This window comes from Marmota marmota, unplaced genomic scaffold (assembly GCF_001458135.2).
Source record: "Marmota marmota marmota unplaced genomic scaffold, marMar, whole genome shotgun sequence".
NCBI classification, from domain to species: domain Eukaryota; kingdom Metazoa; phylum Chordata; class Mammalia; order Rodentia; family Sciuridae; genus Marmota; species Marmota marmota.
In genome coordinates, this window is record NW_026000255.1 from 8,395 (window position 1) to 32,228 (window position 23,834).

The following is a 23,834-nucleotide window of genomic DNA, read 5'->3' on the forward strand; positions in this document are numbered from 1 at the left end:
TGCTGAGGATTGAACCCAGGATCTTTTGCATGCAAGGCAAATACTCTACCAAATAAGCCAGTGCTCCTTGTGTGTACAATGAATCAAAGAGCATATTCTGCTGTCATGTATATCTGATTAGAACAAATAAATAAATAAACAAAATTTTAAAAAGGCATTTGATAGCATTTCAACTGTGAAATCCAAATATAAAATATATAATCCTTGAATATTATACTTCATATTTTATTTAGAAAGTGATGCTATTATTCATAATATATTCTTTAACCACAACAAAAATATTTCACAATGATGAAATATGTGGATTTCAGCCAATTAACTTTCCATTCATATGTTCCTTAGAAGACAATGTAAAAAAGCATTATGAATTTTTCTCAAAGTTTGGAAAAAGGATATAGTATGGGATGGGGATGTAGCTCAGTGGTAGAGCACTTGCTTAGTATGTACTAGGCTCTGTGTTTGAGCCCTAACACTACAAAAAAAAGATAATTTTACAATAACACCAAATTTTTAATTTTCATTTAATTTTTATATTTTTGTGTGGGAATCAATGGTTCTTTTAATTTAAAAGGTAATGTAAATACCTCCCTTTGTAGAGGAATCTGATCCAATAGGATTTTTTTTACTCTGATCAACAGCATCTGGACAGAAAGAATAGAGGCATTTTTTGAATATTCTCTAGAATTTTGCTAGTACACTTAACAATATAAAGATATCAAATAAGGGCTGGGGTTGTGGCTTAGAAGTAGAGCACTCGCCTACCATGTGTGAAGTCCTGGGTTCAGTCCTCAGCACCACATAAAATAAATGAATAAAATAAAGGTATCGTATCCAACTACAACTAAAAATAAATATTAAAAATATATCAAATAAAAATATTGAAGTATTATTTATTGTCCTAATACTAGCTGCATAAGCAATCCATCAGAATACATTATAACACAGTAAAGACAGAAATTTACTTAATTTAGTTCCTTAATATGAAATGCCAAAATATAGTCAAATTAGATGTTTATTATTTTACTTGATATTCCAAACAAATGGAGCTTGAAAAGAAATGTTCTTTAGAGTTTTTTCTTTTCCAATTACAGTGGATATTTGATTAAGATTATTAAAACCAGTAACTTACTTTTAAAATTTCCTCCTTCCCTCTTAATAATAATAAAATAATAATAATAATAATAATAATAATAATAATTTTAATAATAATAATAATAATTATTATTATTATTATTTTATGGGAAAGGCAGTCCCATGCCCACAGTCTTTTTGACTCCCACAAATGCGTGTAAGTACAGACCTTGGGCCTAGAAAACTTCCTTACTAAGGGATAAATAATCCAGATGACCTGTGCTAGGCTTATCACATGTGTGATAATTCCTTTCTCTGTTGTAGCTTAATGTGTCTCTTTGATCTTTTGAAGTGTGTGGATCACATGGCACCTGCAGATAGTGATATCGTATCTGTCTTTCCTGGGAAAGGGATGAAGTCCTTTCTCTACAGCAGGTGAGAAGTGTGCTGTAGGCAAATTGTCCTGTCAGCTGCCAGAAGAGACTGGTAGCCATGTGAAACCCACACACATGATTGAAGCCAAACTCTTTGTCTCTTCTCTGTGTAAGTAAAGCATTACTCCATCCAATACTTGACTATATTGTGCTTTCCTTGTTAACTCTAATACCAATATGTAATATGCATAAGTGTTGGGAATCCTCCCCTGGGATTAGTAACTTGTGCATGGTATTTTGCACAACATCATTATTATTTCTGATAAGAACACTTAACAGATGACCTGTTTTCTTAGAAAAATTTAAGAATATAATATAGTATTATTTACTATAGGCCTTTTGCTGTACAATAGATCTCTAGTACTTATTTACCTTGTATAAGTGAAAATTTGTACCCTTGGATACTACTTCTTTTCCTCTTCTCTGTAAAAATGCAGTTATACTCTCTGCTTCTATGAGTTTAAATTTTCCATAAGTGATATCACATAGTATTTCTGAATTACTTTATTTGTGACTTATTGAATTTAGCATCATGTCCTCCAGTTTCATTCTGTTTTCACAAATAGCAGAATTTTGCTTTTTTTAAAGGTTAAATGATATTCCTTTGTTTATGTATACCACATTAACTCTATCATTTCATCTATCTATAGACATTTATATTGTCTCCACGTCTTGGCCCTTTGAATAATGTTGCAATGTACATGGGAGTGTAGGTATCTCTTTAGGTTCCTGATTTAAATTCCTCTGAACTTACACCTGGAAGTGATATTGCTTGATCATATGATAACTCTATTTTAATTTTTTTGAGGATCCTTCATACTGCTTTCCATCCCTGATGATTAATGTTGTTGAACACCTTTTCATATCTTTTGACCATCTATATACCTTTTTTGAACAACATCAGTTCACTTCATTTGCCATTTTTAAATTGGATTTCTATGTTCATGGAGGGTAGTGGAAGTTCTGGGGATTGATTCTAAGCCTTGTGTATGATAGATAAGTGTTCCACCACTGAGCTATATTGGAAGCTCTTTTAATATTTATTTATTTATTTATTTATTTATTTTAGTTTTCGGCAGACACAATGCCTTTGTAAAATATTTTGAGAAAGGGTCTTGCTAACTTGCCCAGCCTAACCTTGAACTTGGCAGTCCTCCAGCTGCAGCCACCTGAGTAGACAGGATTATAAGTGAGGGCCATTGTTCTTGGCTAATTTGTGGTTTTCTGTTTGTGTTTTTTGTTTTTTGTTTGGTTTGCTTTGTTTTCCTATTGGATTATGGGAATTCCTGATATATTTTGGATCTTAACCTTTTATCACATTTGTGGTTTTTACAAATTTTCTGAAATTCTATAGGTTGGCTTTTTGTTTTGCTGCTTTCTGTGCAAACCCAACTTACTTTTAAGTTTTACTTATTTAAGATTTAGTGTGCAATCTGATAATTGCGTGTATGCTAACATTGAAAGCTTTGTTTTCATTATTTATTTTAAAATTTTATCTCAAATAATTACATAATTTCACAGTGTTTCATATTTATAGCATATTTTAAATGTTTATTGATTTTTTTCAAGAAGTATTTAGGATATAATAGGTTTAATTATGTATGGGATACAGTGTGAAAAATTAATATATGCATGCAATATGTAATGATTATATATGAGTAATTAGCATTTCCATATATTTAATCATATATAATTTATTTCTGTTGAGAACCTTCAAGCTCCTCTAGTTCTTTATAAAATATATAATAAGTTTTTATAAAATATAGTCACCCTACAGTGCTATTGAACATTATTCTTATTCTTTCTGTGTAACTATATATTGTTTACAATTATCCAACTTCCCTCCTTCCATTCTGCTATTCTCCTAAACTCTAGTGAATATTGTTCTACTCTTCACTTCTATGAAATCAATTTTAGCTTCCACATATAAGAGAGAATATTTTGTATTTGTGTTTTTATGCCTGGCTTACTTAACTTAATGTCCTCCTAGTCTATCCCTGTTGATACAAATAACAGGATTTAATTATCATTATGGCTGAATAATATTCAATTGTGTATATTATTAAAGTATAACATACATGCAAAAAGTGTACAAATATAAGTGAATTTTCAGAAATATAAAAAGTGAAATTATGCAACTATTGCCTTGCACAAGAAATAAAAATCCTATAAGCCTGAGGTACATTTTTTGTATACTTTAAAAAAAAATGTCTCACTGCTTTCCAAAACTAGCATGATTTTTAATATTATAGATTACTTTTATTCAGTTTTCTAATTTATATAAATTGAATCACATAGGAAATATTATGTTGTGCCTGGCTTCATTTGTTCAACATTATATTTGTGATATGCATTCATGTTATTGGGCATAGCAATTTATCCATTTGAATTTCATATGGAATCACATGATATACTTTAAAAGGCCCATGGGCATTTGCATTTTTAGATTTTGGCTATTACAAATAATTGTATAGCCATTAAAGCATTGTCATATGGAATTTTGTTGGTTAGGCACTTAGGAGTAGAATAGCAGAGTAATTTGGTAGCATATATTCAGATGCAGTAGTTAGTGACAGTTTTTTAAAAATGGTTTGCAAAAGTATGTGAAGATTTCAGTTGCGCATTGTCTTTGCAAAACATTGATATTTTTATCTTTTTAAAATTTTATCCATTAGGATTCGTTGTCTAGTAATATTTTATTGTCATTTTATATTTGCATTTTTCTGATGACTAATAGCCATGATAACTCTTCAATTTTTGAATTTCTCCTTTAGGAAGATCCTATTGCAGATTTGTGTTTTCTAAGTGGGTGAAGGTTTTAAATTTTTTTCTTGTTTCTTTTTAGGAGTTTTTAAAAAGGTATATTCAGGTTAAAATTACTTATTAGTTAGATATATGACAAAGGTATTACCCTATTCCTTTCTTTCTTATAAATTTTGGGAACATATATTTTATTTTTAATGTAGTTCAGTTTTACGATATTTTGTATTTTGGTTTGTGTTTATTTGTTTATTGTGTTTTTAAAAATACTATTGTGTTTTTAAAAATACTATTGCTAACCACAAAACTATAAAAAATACTCTCCTGAATTACTGCTTTTTATATACTTGTTTTATTTTTTACATTTCTATCTATAATTTACCTGGAATTGATTTTCAAAATTGAATTAGGTAGGCTGTAACAAAGTACATTTTCCATCATTTGGATATCTGGTTTTCCCAGCCCCATTTATTAAAATACTACCTTGTCCTTATTGTTCTGTAGGGATAATTTTGTCATAAATAAGTTATCCATACCATATCTGCTAAAGTCTCTGTCTATGCTAGTTTGTCTGCTCTGTACTATTGTGTGTCCTTGTATTAGTACCACATAGTCTCAAATACTTTAGTTTTATAATAATTCCTGATATATGGTAGTTCATAACTTTGTTTTTCTATAATATTGTTCTGGTCATTATTGACCCTGTCTTTTTTCATGTACATTTAGAATCTTGTCAACTTTTACAACAAAACTACTTGGATTTTATTTGAGATTCAGTATTGAGGCTTCCAGTCTTTGAACATGCATAACTTTCCTTTTAGATATTGCTTCATTTCCCTTAATATTTTTTTCTTTTCCTGTGTAGGGCTTTACATCAATTTGAATGACTCTAAAACTTTTGTGCATCTATTGTATAATAATATTTCATCGTGACACATATTAATTTTAATTATTATTGTTTTTTCTCTTTTTGCTTTTGATTCAAATCCTTGACCTTCAAGACTATTTGCAAAATTGTGCTTATTTGATATTTTGATTAGACCATTCCCGGTACTTAGTTAACACTTTGCCTATTTCTCTGAATATATCTTAACTGTTAATTATATATCCAACTCAGGTGTTTTGTGAAATAATTTTTATATATTATTTATATGTTCATATGTATTCCTAGTACTTTATTTTTCATTTTTGTGAAATATTTTTACATAGTAAGTTTCCCAAATCTGTAGATGATATTAAAGAAGATGGACATTGAGTCTTTTTCACATGAAAATTTTTTTCTATTTTTATTTGTTTTTATGTGGTGCTGAGGAACAAACCCAGTACCTCACATGTTCGAGGCAAGTGCTCTACCATTAAGCCACAACCTCAGTTCACACATGAAATTTTTTATATTCTACATTACATCATAGGAAAGTACGGTTTTGAATTTATGAGCAAGGCTTCTGGCATAATCATTTTCTTTGTCTCTCTGATGCTATAGAGATATCTTAAAGTGAGAAGACCAATTTTCATTGTGATGTTTTTAATATCTAGAAATAATAATGCTTCTTGTATAGATGTGAGAATGGTATTATTTACAAATGTGTCCCAAGGGTTAGATTTAAAATATTATATAAAATAATAGCTAAATCATGTTCAATAAAAAAAATTTCCCTACTCTATCTTAACCTTGGTACCTGTAGCTAGAATGCATGACTCTTTTATCATCTACCTATGCCTTAGTCTTAGAGAAATTTCAGTATGTTAATTTTAGAAAAGAACAAAAGTTATATCACTATTTACCTGTTTTTAAGAATTCAGATTAATAGTTACTTACTTTATTTTTGTTAGAAAATTTTGTCTTCATGGGTTTTTCTGAATCGCAGGGCCTACTAAAAGATCAATACCATAGACAGGTTTAGTATCCAAGATTTTAGCCATGAATGAATTCATTATGACTTAATCAGATTCCATTTAAATAACTTCTTTTTTTTAAAGAGAGAGATTGAGTGAGAGAGAGAGAGAATTTTAACATTTATTTTTTAGTTCTCGGCAGACACAACATCTTTGTTTGTATGTGGTGCTGAGGATCGAACCCGGACCGCACGCATGCCAGGCGAGTGAGCTACCGCTTGAGCCACATCCCCAGCCCTTAAATAACTTTTAAGTAACTACTAAATATTTGATAATTTAATTTCACCTATATATAATACCTTCTTTTCCACATATTCTTTTTATCAGTTTACAATTGATTGTATTTGTATAACATTTTATATTGTATAAACATTGGCAATGTAGCATTCATTAATTCTTTAGCCCCCAACTTTTGGTTCTGGATATCAAACCCAGTGCCTCACACATTCTAGGTGAGTGTTTTACCTCTGAACTACAAAACCAATCCATAGACTCCATCCTTGTCAATTATAATATACAAATTTCATAGTTAATGATCTCAATAACATACTTTGTGTACAGCAATATTGCACAGACAAATATAATGATATGTCATATAATGAGTAAAACAACAAATATTTAAAGCCAAAGTTTTATTTATATCTACTCTGTCAGAATAACTAAAAGTAATTCTATACTTCATTTAAATGACTTTGAACAAATAGTACTAAAAATAATGAAGTGATTCTATAGTATATGTTGAAAATTTTTGTATGTGATTTCCTGGGTTTTTTTTCCTCCTGTAATCCTAAATCTTTCTTACCAACTTAATTTTTATGGAATAATGATTTGTTTTAATTCATAGAGTTTGGTTTGCCTTTCCAGTTTTATTTATCTAAGTTTAGGTTCTCTACAGACGACTCAAACTCAGCATGTATAAAATGAATAAGTTTTAATCTCATAAATTGTGTATTCATCATTTCTCTCCATGGATCAAACCAAAATCTACACATCATCATACTCCCTCTGCTTATACTTACAGTTTGTCACTTAAATTACTTAAATATCATAATCATCCCTGAATTATGTCTAAACTTCTCCATGCTTAATGCTACTTTCTTGAGTCAATATGTTATTTTCATTTGGCTTGACTCCTATGATATATTTTATATATTTCTAACCTTTGTTAGCAGTTATAATCACCTTTATGAAGCATAAACCTTACTTTTTACTGTCTTAATCCAACTCTTTCAATTTCTTCTTGTTAGTCTTAGATTGAAGCCCAAACTTTTTAAGTCTCCAGATTTCTATTTCTTGTCCTATGGATAAAATCCTGCTATCCTGAACTTCTTTTATTTCTTGGAATGAAATAGCTTCATTTCTGGGCCATCACATATTGTTTCTCCTACCTTAAATATTTCCTGGTCATCTTGTACTCAGTGTTTAAATCTTGATGAAGAATTATCATTTTTCCAGAAAAAAGCATTTGCTTTCCAGTGGTCAGCATGTCTGTATGTGATGTCACCTATGAGGCTCATTTTATTTGTCAGTTTGGAGGGTGGTTTGGATGAGATTAACATTTAAATAGTTGAACTTTGAGTAAGCAGTTACCCTCCATAATATAGGTGGGAATTGTCTGTTAATTTGAAGGTCTGAATGTGTTACAGACCTGGGGGCCTTCTGGGAAACAGATGCAGTGTGAAAACCTCCTTTTCAAACCCCTATTCATGCAATCAAGTCAGAATAGAGTAACAAGAATGAGTTTATAGAAGGAATAGGAAAAGAGAAAGGGGGATATTCTCAAGGGAGAGAGTGGGTCCTCTCAGGTGAGATAATTTACCTCTCATTTACTTCAGTTTTAGTGGAGTTCCCATGGAAGTTTCCACAGAGTCCCACCCAGGTCTACCCCTTGACTTTTGACTGACAGCAAGGTGACATCAGACTTTCAAGTACTTTTTGCCATGACAATGCTAGGTTAGGATTCATGTTGAAGTAATTATTAAAGTATGAAATATAATTTTCACTAATTCAGTCCTCTCCTCATCCCTCTCCTCCTCCCTTCCTCCTATTCCCTCCCCTCTAATCTACTTATCTTTGTACTATTTATTTATAGTTTCTTTTAAAATTAGTGCCTGTGGATGTACATGATGGTGAGGTTTTTGTGGTATATTCATGTATGTATTTAGGAAAGTTAGGTCAGATTCATTTCACTGTCTTTTCCTATCCCATCACCCTCCTTCCCATTATTTCCTCTTTGTCCCCGAGAGCAGCATCAGCTAGGAAAAAGTTTGCCTTTTTGAGATTACATATATAAATTAAAGGGCCAGATAGGCGGTTCAAAATGGTAGCTGAATTTGATCCTTCAGTCACCAGATCCCCAGAAGCACAAGTTGAACAGCTATTCACATACTCAGCTACTTTTCCAATAGCTAAGGAAATAGGATGAGGGAACATAGTGCCTGCTTTTAATATAATAAAACTGAAAGACATACTGAATGAAGAAGGCAGGAAAGAAAAAGTTGCTTATGTTGTCCCTTTTACAACTCCAAGAAACATAGAATGAAGAAAGATTCTTCCTGCTTTGGGGAAAGAGAGAATTAAGTCCAGACCTTAGACTTGAAACCCAGTACTAAGCCAGCTTTGGTGAAACCAGTATGAGGCAAAGCCTCATGACCATTATTAGGTATGAGGAAAACACCCAGAGACTGAGCCAATAAAATTCCATGCACCCATATGAATAAATGCTTTCCCTACCCTTTCTCCAACCTCATTAGAAAGAGCAAAGAGTTAAACTCTGCTAGAGGAGGGCACAGAAGCTTGTACAGAGCTTTGTGTTAGATCTGAGTACCAGTTTGCCATTGTGAAACCTATCATTCAACAGAAACTAAGGGCCCCTCAGGCAAGTCAAACCTCACAAATGGAGACTTTAGACTGGCCTCAGTGTTAGAACCACACACATTGATGAGACAGACTCAAGTTTTGGCCTACATAAGTTCCAACTTTGGAGTGGGCCTGGGACACATCTGCCCTCCTCTCTCAGTCCCCTATGGCTGTAAGATTCAAGTATAACTCAGCTTACCTTTAGCATTGTTGATCAGGGGACTGTGTTCTCCAAACTTGGGCATCATAACTACAGCAAGACTAACTATTGCAGATGTGGTTCTGCAACTGTCTCAGCACCAAACACACATCTGTCATCCAGTGGATAGTCCTATGTTGGACTGGATCATGATGAGCTGCAGTGTTGACTTCAGTGTACCCTTGAGACTGTGCAGGTCCTTATACCTATGATACTCAGGTTCAGATCAATTTAACATCAATCTGTATGGTCAAGGGACTGACTTTAACAATAGGACCCTGAATTAAAGCAACACATCATGGTGCATTTGCTGGTAGTAGAACAGTCTAGTATGCACAAGACTTTCCTCTGGAAATTAATGCTGGTCTGGTAAAACATCTAGCACATCCTTTTGACTTCTATTCCCAGGTCTTTGTGCATCTGAAGCCTCCGGAATATTCCAATTTCAGGAGAAGACACATGGCCCTAGTCTATCAGACTTTTTTTTTTTCCAAGCTAGCATTAACTCTGGCTGGTTGTGGTCTTGGACCAGGAGTCCATCTCAGAATACAAGCAGACCATAGCAGTGTTGGCCTTCATCCTACCCAGTGTTGTGATGATCTTGGGCTGCGGGGTCAGGGTGTGACACAGTTTGGTAGCATTGATAACCACAGATATAGGATACTGGGGCTCATCTATTCATGGTAACATTACCTGTATCTCATATGATGCTCAGTGCCTTACCACATATTTGGTAATGATAGGCAAAGAATCTGGGCCTATGCAGATCCAGGGAGAGGTTTGTGGGGACAGATCACTCTTTTTATTTTATTGGTTCTTTTATACATGACAGTGGGATCCATTTTGACATAATAATATAAATATAGAATATATCTTATTTTAATTCAGACCCCAGTACCTCTCCTTCCCTTTCCCTTTCCCCAACTCATGCTCCCTTCCCTCTATTGATCTTTCTGCCATTCTAAGAATTCTTGGTATTTTGTGAACAACACACCAACAAGGTGTTTGGGGCAAACCTGAAGTTGGATAGCCCTCTGGTAATGAAAAAGTGGCAACATGACAACAGCAGACTCCCAGCAAACATAGACCTGGGTACCATCCACGGAAGAAATAGCAGAAATGAATATGAAATCAGAGGAAATTAGCAGCTTGCTTAGAATTTTTGTAGAGTCAAGGGAAAAAAAAGCCAAATTTGAAAGACTAAAATAAAACCTAAGCCTAAAAACCTAATCAACTATATAGGGTCAACTCAACAAGAGCATATTCTAAAGATATAATAAGCACTTAATATCAGGGGAACCAAATATAGAGATCAAATTTTAATAGACAAAGGGAGAAATAGTCTCCAGTAAATGATAGTTAGAGACTTTAACACATCACTTTCAGCAGTAGAACTATCATTCAAACAGTCAAAAAAGAAAAAGCAGATGTAAATTGCACTATAGACAAAATTAACTGAAGAGATACATACAGAATATTCCATCTAACAGCTGCCGAATTCACATTAGTCTCAGCACATGACACAGTCTCCAAAATAGATCACAAATTAAGCCACAAAAGAAGTCTCATTTTTAAATGGATATTCTTTTAAGTATATTTGCTTAACACAAGTTAATAAAACCAGAAGTCAGTATAAAAACTTTGTGAACTATAAAAGTATGTGACAGTTATACATTTGAATGATCAAGGGAGAACTCAACATGGAAATTTTTAAAAAATGAAATGAATGAAGTTGGAGACAGCATACCCAAAGTTAGGAAATACTGGAAAAATCAGTAGTAAATTGGAAGCTTATAGTAATCAATGCTTATATCAAAATAGAAAGATATTAAATAAATGCTGTATCACTGCATATCTAGGAACTAGTAAAGCAACAAACTAAAATCCAAATTAGTAATAGGAAAGAAATAATGAAGATCAGTGCAGAAGTAAATAAAATGGAGACTGAAAAATTATAAAAGATTACAAAAGACAAGTTGTTCCAAATAGAATAGACAAACTCTTAGACTAAGCAAAAGAGAATTTTCAAATAAATAAAATCATAGATCAAAAGGTGGGGGATTACAGCTGACATCACAGATTATTAGAGATTATAATGAACAACTGTATGCAAACAAATTTCAAAACTTGATGTAATGTACATATTCCTAGATACATATATCTCATCAAGAGTAAATAAGGAAGAAATAGAAAACCTGAACAGACCAATAACAAGTAAGGAAATTGAATCAGGAAAAAAAAAAAAAAAAACTACCATCTAGAACTAGATGGCTTCCCTGATTAATTCTACCATACATTTAAAAGAACTCGTACCAATTCTACTTAAGTTACTCCATAAAGTAGAACATGAAGCAATTCTTCCAAACGTAATTCTATAAGGCAATTTTCTTGGCTCCTAAAACCAAGGAGCTGCACAATTATTGTCTAATATGTATGGCAGAAATAGATGCAAAAATTCTCAACAAAATGCTAACAAGCTGAATCCAATAGCACATTAAAACTTTTATTCCCTATGATGAAGTTCAAAATGTTCCATAGATGCAAGGATAGTTCAATATATTCAAATCAATATATAGGATACACTATGTCAACATAATGAAGGGCAAAAACCATATGGTGATCTCAATTGATGCAGAAAAGATATTTGAAAAAAAGTTTTACATCCCTTCATGATAAAAATTCAAAATAGGCATACAGGAAAGCATAACAAAGGCCATTAATAATAAGCCAACAGCCAATATTACACTTAATGGGGGAAAGCTGAAAGCTTTCTCTCTAAGATCAGGAATAAAACAAAGATGCCCACATTCGCTGCTTCTATTCAACATATTTCTTATAGTTTGAATCATATAACCGTGGATTGAAAATCCTGTAACCATGAGACAAAATGAATCTTTCCTTCTCCCCTAAGTTGTTTTTCCCAGATATTGAGTCACAGTGATAAAAAGCTGACTAACACATCTGTGCTGGAAATCCTTACTGTAGTAATGAGTCAAGAGAAAGAAATAAAAGGAATCTAAATTAAATTCAAATTGAAAAAGAAGTCAAATTGAATTTAGCAAATTTGTAGAATACAAAATTATATTGCAATAGCAAGTTATCTAAAATTGAAATAAAGCAATCCCATTTGCAATAGCCCAAAAGGAAGTACCTGAAAAATAAATTTAACAAACGAGATGAAAGATCTCTACAATGCTATTTACAAAAGTTGAGGAAAGAAATTGAACAAAAATATGAAATATATTCAGTATTTATGAATCAGAAGAATATTATTAAAGTGAACATGCTACCTATAGCCACTTACAGATTCAATGTAAACCTTATCAAAATTTGAAGGACATTCTTCAGAGAACTGCAAAAAACCTAATTTGTATGTGTAACCACATTAAACTATGAATAGTTAAAGCTATATTGAGGAAAAAGAACAAAGGTCAGGACACACCTGACCTCAAAACATATTACCAATCTTTGATAATAAAAACAGCATGGTATTGGCATACAAACAGACAGAAGAATGCAAAAGAATGGAAGGCCTATAATTAAACCCACAGTCTACAGGCAACTGATTTTCAACAAAGGTGCTAATAATATGCAGTGGAGAATGAACAGTCTAGATTAAATTGTGCTATGAAATTTACATATTTATATACAAAACAGTGAAATTAAACCACATATCTCAGCACATACAATAGAAGATTAAAATGGATTAAAGACTTAACAAAAGATCTTACACTATGATAGTCCTGGAATCAAAGATATAAACATGCTTTAAGACATTGGAATGGGCAAGGATTTCTTGGACAAGACCACAAAAGCTCAGAAATTGAAAGAAAAAGTAGACAAATGGAATTACTAAAAATGAAAATGCTGTTGCATGGCAAAGTAAACAATGGAGTGCAACAACAGCCCATAGAGTGGGAGAACCATAAAACCATACAGCTGACAAGGGTTTGATATCCACAGCATATAAAGAACTCCAGAAACTCAATAGTGAAGTCAAAACAAAACCAAAACAAAAAAACAGATAGCTCAATTAAAATATGAGCAATTGGGCTGGGGTTGTGCCTCAGTGATGGAGTGCTTGCCTTTCTTTTTGAGGCACTGGGTTTGATTCTCAGCACTGCATATAGATAAATTATTTTTTTAAAAAAAATAGGTACATTTACAACTAAATGAAATATTTTCTTTTTAAAAAATGGGCAATAGCCAAATATGGTATTGCATGCCTGCAATACTAACCACTTGTAGGCTAAGGCAGAGGGATCACAGATTCAAGGCCAGCTTCAGTGACTTAGCACGGCCCTAAGCAACTTAGCGAGATCCTGTCTCAAAGTTTTAAAAACTAATAATCAAAATGACTAGGGATATAGCTCAGTGCTATAGCACCCCTAGGTTCAGTCCCCAGTATCAATCAATCAATCAAGCAATGGCCATCAAGGGGAAATACTAAAGAATAATATTGGAAAAATCATATTGTTATATTGTGCGCATGTATGAATATGTAACAACAAATCCAACCATTATGTACAAGTACAATGCACTAATAAAAATATGGAAGAAATGGGCAGTACATTAATTAGATATTTCTTATCAGAATACAGTCAAATAGCCAGAAGAAACAAAAAATGTTCAACATTAGTAATTGCTGTCCCCAACCTGTGCAGGCAGCGAAACTTAAGGTCACTTGTGTGAATTTCCAGGGACACCAAATAAAACTCAAACACTTTACCTTTAAACAAGCTTTATGATGGCTTCTCCATTCTTGGACTCAGGCTCCCCAAATGGAGAGCAAGATAAACTCATGAGAGGCTGGCGAGGAAGATCAAGCCCATTTGGAAGTGGGCTTTTATGGGGGAACTTTGTTATTAGAAAGTTCTATCCAAAAAAGACCAGAAGAGGCAGGGTTACAAGGGATAGGTGAGTGTAATTCAACCCAAGTGTTGTCACCTACATCTGAAAACATTCCGTCAACTTCCTGAACCTGGAGAACACCCAAGTCACTATGAAATGTAGTGAATGGTCAGAGCCTCTTGCTTCAGGATGGAAGGTGCAGGTCATTCAGAGTGATACCCCACATATTCCCTCTTCTTTCTTTGCAAAAGCAGGTGATGGTTCACTATTTCGAGTCCTGGAGTCCTTGTTTTGAAGGCTCATCCTACAATTACAATACAATAGAGAATTAGTAGCAAAGAGAACAATACAAGGATATACCATGCAGAATGTTTAAGAATGTTTCCAGGGTTAAAACCCTTCAATTCTTTAAGTTTTTGATAGGCTAAAGAAGTAGGAGCCAACAAATCAATCTTACTTTTTTGTATATCTTGAATATGATGATGTAGCTCCAAAAGATCCAAGCTGTTATTATTTTGCCAAATACCCAACAAATGGTTTTTAACCTTCTTCCAATTCCATTGGGAAGCATTGTATTTGGCAGCAGTAACACACACAAACTTATAGCTAGTGTGACATTTAAGTCTTTCCTTGAATTTTAAAGCCAAAAGTTCATTACCAATATTTATGAAAGTAGCATCTAAGGCATTAACTTAGTCTCAATCCTTTCATCAATATTTATTTGATTAGAAGAGCCTTGGAAGTATGCTGAGCCAAATTATTAAGAAAATTTTCATGTTGAATATTTTGAGATATGGCCACCAAATCTGTGATCATTGAAGCAATAAATATTCATTTTTATGTAAGCTAGAAGCATTTTGATGATGCAAAGAATGTGAAGCTTGTGCACAGTCATACAAAGACATTTGCTGACTAACAGCAACCAATTTTTCAATCTTATCATTACCTGAGGTTAGAGGCCCTGAAAGATTAGTGTGGACCTGTATGTGGCCTATAAAACATGGGTGCTTTTGCATTTGCACCATCCTTTGTAGGGTATAAAACAAATTGAAAAACTCTTGTAATGATGTATACCCAATAATTAAATTTTCAATATTGTTTGTAACTCCAACTGTATATATGCTGCCAGAATAAATATTTATGGGCTCATTTTCAAAATGACTTACAGCACAAATGAGAGCTTGAAGATCTGCTCGTTGGACAGAAGCATATGACATTTGTATTACCTATGCATGAGCATGACTATAAAAACCTGCTTTACCTGAGCTTGAGCCATAAGTGAATACTGTTAGTGCATTATCTATTGGTTGTGCATGTACAATCCTTGGAAATATGAATGGAGTTACCAATCCAAATTAAATAATTTTATCACAAGGATAAAGACTCCCTATCTGACCAGGAAAATTAGCAAAGGCTACTTTCCAAAAATTAGAAGTTTGAAAAAGCCAAGCATGGAATGATTATAATATTAGGTTCTGATTCAACTAGCTGTAAAACTCTTGTTCTGCCCTTTATAATTAATTGAGCAACAAAATCATGAAAAGGAGTTAATGACTTTTGAGGACAGGGCTAAATGAATCCACTCAATAACTTTCAATATTTGTCATATCATCCCTGTAGGAGCATAAGCAGTTGGAAATATTAATTAACATGTAGGCTCTTGTGGATTAATTCTAGTAAGTTGAGAATTTTTAATAGCAATTTTATCTTTCCTCAAAGCCGTTCTCACTTCTGCTGTGAACTGATGAGAAGAAGTTGGAGAAGGATCCCCTGTATTATCTGGAATAAAGGTCTCAAATCTGAAGTAGTTAGCTTTGAAGATGGCCTCAGCCAATTAATATCCCCTAATAATTTTTGAAAATTATTAAGGGTGTGCAGCTCCTTGACTCTTATTTGTAAATTTATGTCCTTCAATCACATGACCTATATATTGAAAAGAAGATGTTTTTTGTACCTTCTGAAGTGCACTGCACAAACCCATTGCTGTGAGTGAAGTCTCCAATTGGGCAAAATTTTTTAAAAGTACATCTGGATTAGCATGAGCTAAAAGTATGTCATCCAGAAAATAAATAACATATGCATCAGGGAATTTTTGCCTCACAGGCAAGATAGCCTGTGCTACATAATTTTGACATAGGGTCAAACTGTTATGCATTCCTTGAGGCAACACTTTTCAGCAATATCTTTTAACTGGTTCTTTAAAATTAATTGCTGGGATACTAAAGGCAAACTTTTTACAGTCATCTGGGGGTAATGACCCACAGATTCCAGTATAAACTCGCTGCAGTCCCATTTTAGGTATTAAATTTATTACCAGGGCTGGACATAAAAGTACCATTTGGGTGAAGCTGGCTGGTAATAGTGACTGAGCTGCCATGGCCAGGTCTGATGACATCAAAGTCTAGGACTCTGATTTCTCTTCCCGTGCACACTGCAGAGCCCCCATTGTTTGGGGGGCCTGGGGTAGGCCCTGTCTTTTGTTTTTTGGCCCTGAGGGAGGCAGAAGTGAGGTCAGAAATGATGGTGCCATATCTGTCCCCATCTCCCCTTGCCATGAGGTTTTCTGTCCAGTAGCATTGCCAGCATGAACTGGGAGAGGTCTCTGCCTATTGCGCAGATATTCACAGTCCTAAGCCAAATGCCCAGTCCTGCCACAATTGAAACAGCACCCTCAAGAACTGTGTCTCCAGGATTGGGGCTGGAGTACCTGTTTTAAAGCCCCGGCGAGCATATAAAACCTTGTAATTTTGTGGGACCAACATCTACATAAAGGCAAATTAACTCAGAAACTGTCCCTTTCTTCTGATGGGGTTGGAGAATGACCTGACAAAATTATTGGCATTTTCAAATTCTAGCTGTTTGACTATGAACTCAGAGGCATTTGACTCTCTGATTGATCTGTTCACTGCTTGGTACAGGCGTGCCAAAAAAATCAGAGAATTGTTCTTCTAATCCCTGTTTAATCTGACTAAAATCCAATCTAGACTGATCCCAGGAAGATATTTCACACCAAGCCCTTTTGGCACATGCAGTGATCTGATCATAAATGGATAGGTCACAATTCAGTTGTCTCTCTGGGTCTGCAAATTCCCCAGTTCTCATTAACATCTCCAAAGGGGAATCAAAGCCTTGCCTCCTGCTCCTCTCAGCCTGTTTGGTGCAATAATCATTCCAATGAGATCACCAAAGGAGATAATCACCCCCGGAAAGGCAAGCTTTTGTCATAGAAATCCAGTCATTTTGGGGGTAAAGGCTCATGGCATAACGAATCAAGCAGGCTTTGCACAAAGGTTGAGTTTGGACCATAGGTACAGCAAGTGCTTTTGAGCTCCTTGACAGTCTTAAAAGGAACTGCAGCATGCTTGCGGACATGCTGGTTTTGTTTATTAATCTGCTCAAAGACTGCAAAAAGTTGAAAACCTGTAATGTCTTCCCCTGCTTCCTGTGCTATTCTAAGGCCACATTATAGGGGCATAAGCATGGTGACCACCAGTTCAGAGTAATTATTGAACCCCGTTCTCCCAGAGGAGAGCAGAGGAATCCAAATGGCAGGCACAGGGTCAGCTAGACGTAATTTACCAAAACCCTCATTTAAGTCTTCCTCACCTTCTGACTGAGTCCCCTCAGATTGTGATTCTTTTTGTCAGTATATTCCTGACCATTTTTTCCTCTCCATTTTGAATCTGCCTCACAGGAATCCAATCAGGGCTAGTTTTCTCTCTGGAACATGCCCTTTGGTGCTCCTTTAAACATCTGGGTCTGTCTGGCTCAACAGAGACTGAACCTTTGGTCTTAGGTCTTGCTCTGAAGCCATCTGTCTGCAGTTTGTGAGCTGTAAAATGAGCAAAAATTGACTCTGCCCTCAGTCCCTCCACAGAAACAGAAAACCACTTGGAAGCAGCCTCAGGCCGTTTCTCTTACTCCAAACTCCCCAGGGCTCTCTGAAGCCCTTTCAACAGGTCCTCAGCAGACCATTGATCCTGTTATTGATCTTCAAAAAGATACATTTCTAAAGCAGTCCAGACCTTCTGAACACTCTCTATTGTACTTTTAGATAGCTTGGCAGAGAGACAGCCTTTATACAATTTTCTTTCTATCCTCTCCCAAGTACACAATTCTGGTGAATCTTGCTCTCAAAACATGGGCATAGGTTGCTAACTGTTTTCAGGAACTGAGCCAGCTGGGCTCTCCTGACTTGTTTTCCTCTCGGGTTGATTATCGTCTCCAGTATTATTAAATACACTTCTTTATCTGAAGACATGAAACTGCCCATAATTATTTAATGTCCCTGGCTCTGAAACTGTCTGCTTCCTCTGTAACCCCCGCCCCCCCAAAAAACATGGTTCACTAAATTTCTATACACATTCTTTCAGTCAACCTGGAAATTCACGCCAAGCAGTCCCTTGTTCCAGGCGCCATCTGCTGCCCCCAACCCATGTGGGCAGCTGAGCTTAAGGTTGCTCATGTGAATTTCTAGGGACACCAAATGAAACACAAACACTTTACCTTTAAACAAGCATTAGGATGGCTTCTCCACTCTTGGTTTCAGGCTCCCCAAATGTGAGAGCAAGAGAAACTCATGAGAGGCTGGTGAGAGAGAGCAAGCCCATTTGGAAGTGGGCTTTATGGGGAGGGCGACCTTTGTTCTTAGAAAGTTCTATCCAAAAAAGACCAGAAGGGGCAGGGTTACAAGGGACAGGTGAGTGTAATTCAACCCAAGGGGTGTCAACTACATCTGAAGACTTGCCCTCAACTTTCTGAACCTGGACAATGCCCAAGTCACTATGAAATGTAGTGATAAGTCAGAGTCTCTTGCTTCAGGATGGAAGGCATGGGTCATTCAGAGTGTCTCCCCACAAGTAATCATTAGGTAGATGAAAATCAAGCCCACAATAAAATGTCACTTTACTCCAATAGGAATCACTACATCAAAAAGACTACGTATCTCAAATGATGGCAAGAATATGACGAAAAGGAAACACTTTCACACAACGAATGGGAATTTAAATTAATAACTGCCATTTTGGAAAACATATAGTGGTTCCTCACTAAATTAATAGTAGAAATACCATATATAACCCAACCATCTTCCATGGGTATATGTTCAATGGAAATGAAATCAGTATGTCAAAAAGATATGAATTACCACTTCCATTGCTGAACTATTCACAATAGCCAAGAATTGGAAACAACCTTATTGTTTATCAACAGTAAGAAAGTATGCACATTATACAATGAGTTACTATTCAACCGTAACAAAGAATGATATCCAACAATGTGAATAAAACTGGAGATCATTATGTTGGGTCAAATAAACCATCCACAGAAAGACACATACCACATGATTTTACTCATATGTGGAATCTAATTATTTACTCTCAAAGAAGTCGAGAGTAGAATGGTGATTATCAGAAGCCTAAAAATGTAGGATTGGGAGACAGATGGGGTAAGGTTAATCAATGAGTACTAAGTTACAGTTACATAAGAGTAATAATTTCTAGCATACTATCACATAGTAGGTGAATCTAGATGAAAATAATGTAGTGAATATTTCACAAAGTTACAAGGATGGTGGAATGTGATAGACATCATTATCCAAAGTACATGTATGAAGACACACATTGGTGTGTAATAAGAATTGTAATGCATTCTGCTGTCATTTATTTTTTTAAATCAATTAAAAAAGAAGAAAAAAAGAGAAAATTGTACCATAAAGAAATAATAAAAATATGAGGATACATATGTTTAGGTATGCAATGTGTACATATTTTAAAACATAACATGTTACACCATTAATGAGTAAAAGTTTTATGTTTCTACATGTCTGTCTGAAAGAAAAATAATGAAAGATTTCACATATAAGTGATATAACACAGCATTTGCCTTCTGAGACTGGCATATTTCAATTAGCATAATGTCTTCAAGTTTCATGCATGTTTTAACAAATGCCAATTTTTTGTTTGTTTTTGGATGAACAATATGCCATCAGGGCTGTCATGATTAATGCTGCCAGATTATCTTTGAGATACTGGTTGTATTTCCTGAGGATATATTCTCAGTGAGATTGTTGGATTTATATGATAATTTTATTTTTAATTTTTTTGTGGAAACTCCATGCACTTCATAAAAGATGTGCCAAATTACATCCCCAAAAGGAGTGTACAAGGGTTCCCTTTATTCCATACCTTAAACAATATTTATTATCCTTTGAGTTTCATTTTCTTTTCCTTTATCTTTATTTTATTTTGAAACAGGGATGTTGCCAAGCATGGCCTTTAGCTCCTGGGTTAAAGCTATCCTTCTGCCTCAGCCTTCTGAATAACAAGAACTATAGGCATGAGCCAATGAGGTTGTCTTTGATTTGATTTTTTAAAAATCATATTAGTTCTAAGGGCTTTGAAATGATATGTTTTGATTTGCATTTCCTTGATGATTAGTGATATAGTGATAGAGTACGTTTTATATACCAGTAGGTCATTTTATGTCTTTTTATTTAAATTAAAAATAGAAATGTCTATTCAGGTTCTATGCCATTTAAAAAATAGGTTACTTGGAGTTTTGCTTTGAAATTTCAGAATTTCCTTATTTATTTTGAATATTAGTCCCTAATAATATCTGTGCTTTACAAATATTTCTTCTAAAATATATATTACCTTTTCATTTTGTTGATTATTTTCTGTGATGTGCAAAATCTTTTTATGCTTACTTATTTTTCTTTTGTTCCCTGTGCTTTTGGGGTCATATCCTCCAAAATATTGCCATGATGAGTGTTACAGAGCTTTATTCTGGTTTTCTTTTATTACTTACAGTTTCATGCCTGATTTTTAAGTCTTTAATTAATTCAAATATATATATTTAAATTTTGTAGTTGTGTATGGACAGAATGCCTTTAATATATTTGTTTATTTTTATGTGGTGCTGAGGATGAAACCCAGTGCCTCTCACATGCTAGGCAAGTGCTCTGCCACTGAGCTACAGCCCCAGCCCTCAAATAAATTTTTAATATAAAATAAGACAAGAATCTTTTTTTTATTATTTTGCATGGAAATATCCTGTGTTTCCAATGTCATTCATTGAAGAAACTTTTTTTCTTGGCACATAGTCAAACAGTAGTTGACAATATATGCATGAGTATATTTCTGATCTTTCTATTCTACTTCATTGGTATATGTGTCTGGTTTTATATTGGTAATTACTGTTTTGGTCACTGTTACCTTGCTTTATATTTTAAATCAGGAATTGTTATCCCTCCAGCTTCATTATTTCTCAATATTTCTATGATTATTCAGTCTTTCCAGTACATAGAGATTTTAGGAATTTTATTTGTGAAAATCATATTGTATATCACTTCAGCTATTATAGATACTATATTTATGTGAATCTTCCAGTTCAAGACACAAGGTATCTTTCCATTCACTTTTATTTTCTTTGATGTTTTTCATCAGCGTTTTATAATTTTCACTATAGAGATCATTCAGTTCCTTGATTAAACTAAATACTAAGTATTTTATTCTTACATATGATTTTTATAAACATGATTGTTTTCTTAATTTCTTTTTCAAGCAATTAATTTTTATGGCATACAAACAAAATTAATTCATGCTATTCTTCAGTTCCTGTTACCTAAGAACTAATGGCCAGTGTTCAACTGAAAAAGTTCCAAAGCATGTATGATGAAAATAAAAAGACAGTGTGAAGAAAAATAGTGAAAAAAATAAACTTTCTGATATGGCACATTAAGAGGCACCCAGAACTCACATGTGTCTTCATGAAATCAAATTAAAACAACCAAGATGTAGCTGGTTGTTGAGGTGGGTGCTATGGGAGTATGCTGGTGTTCAGTAGTGGATAGATAGACTAAGACTTGGAGAAACTCAAGAGATATACTTAAGTGGAAAAGAGAAAGAAACAATATACTATACTACATTCAAATAGTAGTTCATCAGAAGAAGATATAGGTAAAAGAAGAAGAGTACCAGTGAGCACCACTGGTGCAGGGTTTAGCACCCTGCAGAAATATAGGTTACATTGGTAGTATTCCAATGATTTGTGTGACAAACTGGTTATGGAGAAGTTTGCTGTACTTCCCAGCATATTTTCATTGTGCTATAATGAGGAACCCACTTGAAAAAGGCCTATTGTCTCTATTTACTGAATTTACTGCTTTGGGAGTGTGTGTGTGTATATATATATATTTGCTCCCATATCTTATATTCTTATGTATAAAATCAAGGACACTAATGATATCACTGTACTGGTTCAGTGAGAAATGGCTACAATATTAAATTCAATTAATGGTAAATACTCTTACCAAACTCACTGAAAGTTCTTTGTAGAGGGAGACCACACTGTGGCATGTGGAGCAGCAGAATTTTTTTCACTTTGGAACCTGTGGCTTGGCATGCCAGCCTTTGGAGTCAGGCTGGCACATGTGACCTACAACTGCGAACATCAGAATCATAGTTAGTGGATAGCAAAAACCTATCTAGGACAGATCTTTGAGATTGCAAAGCATTTCTTTTTGGTGTAATATGGGGTTGCAAGGCAGAGCTGGTGTTATCCTTGCTACCTGAGGGTACAGAACAAAAAGTTTCATGGAAAATAATTGGGTAATTCTCCATTCTGTGTTAGATGCTCAACACATCATGGTGTCAGTGTATATACTGATCTGGTGACTGACCACCAATTCATGACCTGTGCTGTTCTTGTCAAACAATGCAATTGTAACAACCAATTTGCTCTGACTTCCTTATTCTTTCTTCTTATTCTTTTTTTTTTTTTAGTTGTAGTTCAACACAATATCTTTATTTTATTTATTTATTTTTTATGTGGTGCTGAGGATCAAACCCAGTGCTTCACACGTGCTTGGTGAGCACTCTACCACTGAGCTACAACCCCAGCCCCTTATTCTTTTTTTAATATATAAAAACCTAGAACCATTGGATACTATTTTGGGAATACTCATCCTAAGCAGCCAGAATTTGTATCCCCAAGTGATCAACCTCACATTGACTTGAATAAATCTTTCTTCTTGCACTCATTGTGCCTGAACTCATCTTTTAGGTTGAAAAATTTTAAAAAATGACCATTAAGAAACATAGGGGCGAATAGTCCATACTAGAGTTGACCTCTCAAGATTCATGCTTCTAGTTCACACACTCCAAACCAAATCTACTTTGTATGACATGTGTAGAAGATTTAATAATGTCCCTCAAAAGATACCCCAGTCCAAATGCTTGGAAACTGTGAATGATGTCTTATCTGACAAAAAAATTATACAGTAGATTAAGATAAGGGTTTTAAGAAGAAAAAATATCCTAATTATCCATATGGATCCTAAATGTAATCATAACTGCTGTTATAAGAAGAAGGCACAGGACATGTAATTATAGAAGCAGAAAGCAATGTGATGGTGAAGCAAGATGCTGCATTACTACCCTTGGAGATGAAAGAACAGGCCTTGAGCCAAATAATGCAAGCAACACAGCTCTAGAAGCTGGAAAATTCCAGGCAATAGGTTATCTCCTATAACTTATAGAGAGGTAGACTGATGCTACCTACAGCTTGATTTTGATCCATTTAAATTTGTTTCGATCTCTGGTCTCTAGAACCATAAAAGAATAAGTTTGCATTATTTAAAATTCCAAGTTTATGGTAAACTGTTGCAGCAGCAAGAGGACATTAGTGGAACAAACTCCAGAAAAAGCCTCAACTTTGGTCTGTTAAAGACTTGAACAAAATCTAACATAGTTTCTAAAAGTTCA

The 23,834-nt window shown here is 34.3% G+C and overlaps 1 protein-coding gene across 1 annotated transcript in view; it reads right to left on the bottom strand.

Moving 5' to 3' along the window:
- Nucleotides 1–15,280, bottom strand: part of LOC107159960 (zinc finger X-linked protein ZXDB-like) — a 23,658-nt gene extending 8,378 nt beyond the window's left edge. The window contains exons 1-2 of the mRNA XM_048796708.1: nt 15,237–15,280; nt 14,290–14,374 (exon numbers count right to left, since the gene is read on the bottom strand). Coding sequence (XP_048652665.1) covers nt 14,290–14,374; nt 15,237–15,280 — 129 coding nt within the window. The remainder of the gene's footprint in view (nt 1–14,289; nt 14,375–15,236) is intronic.
- Between the last annotated feature and the right edge of the window lie 8,554 nt (nt 15,281–23,834).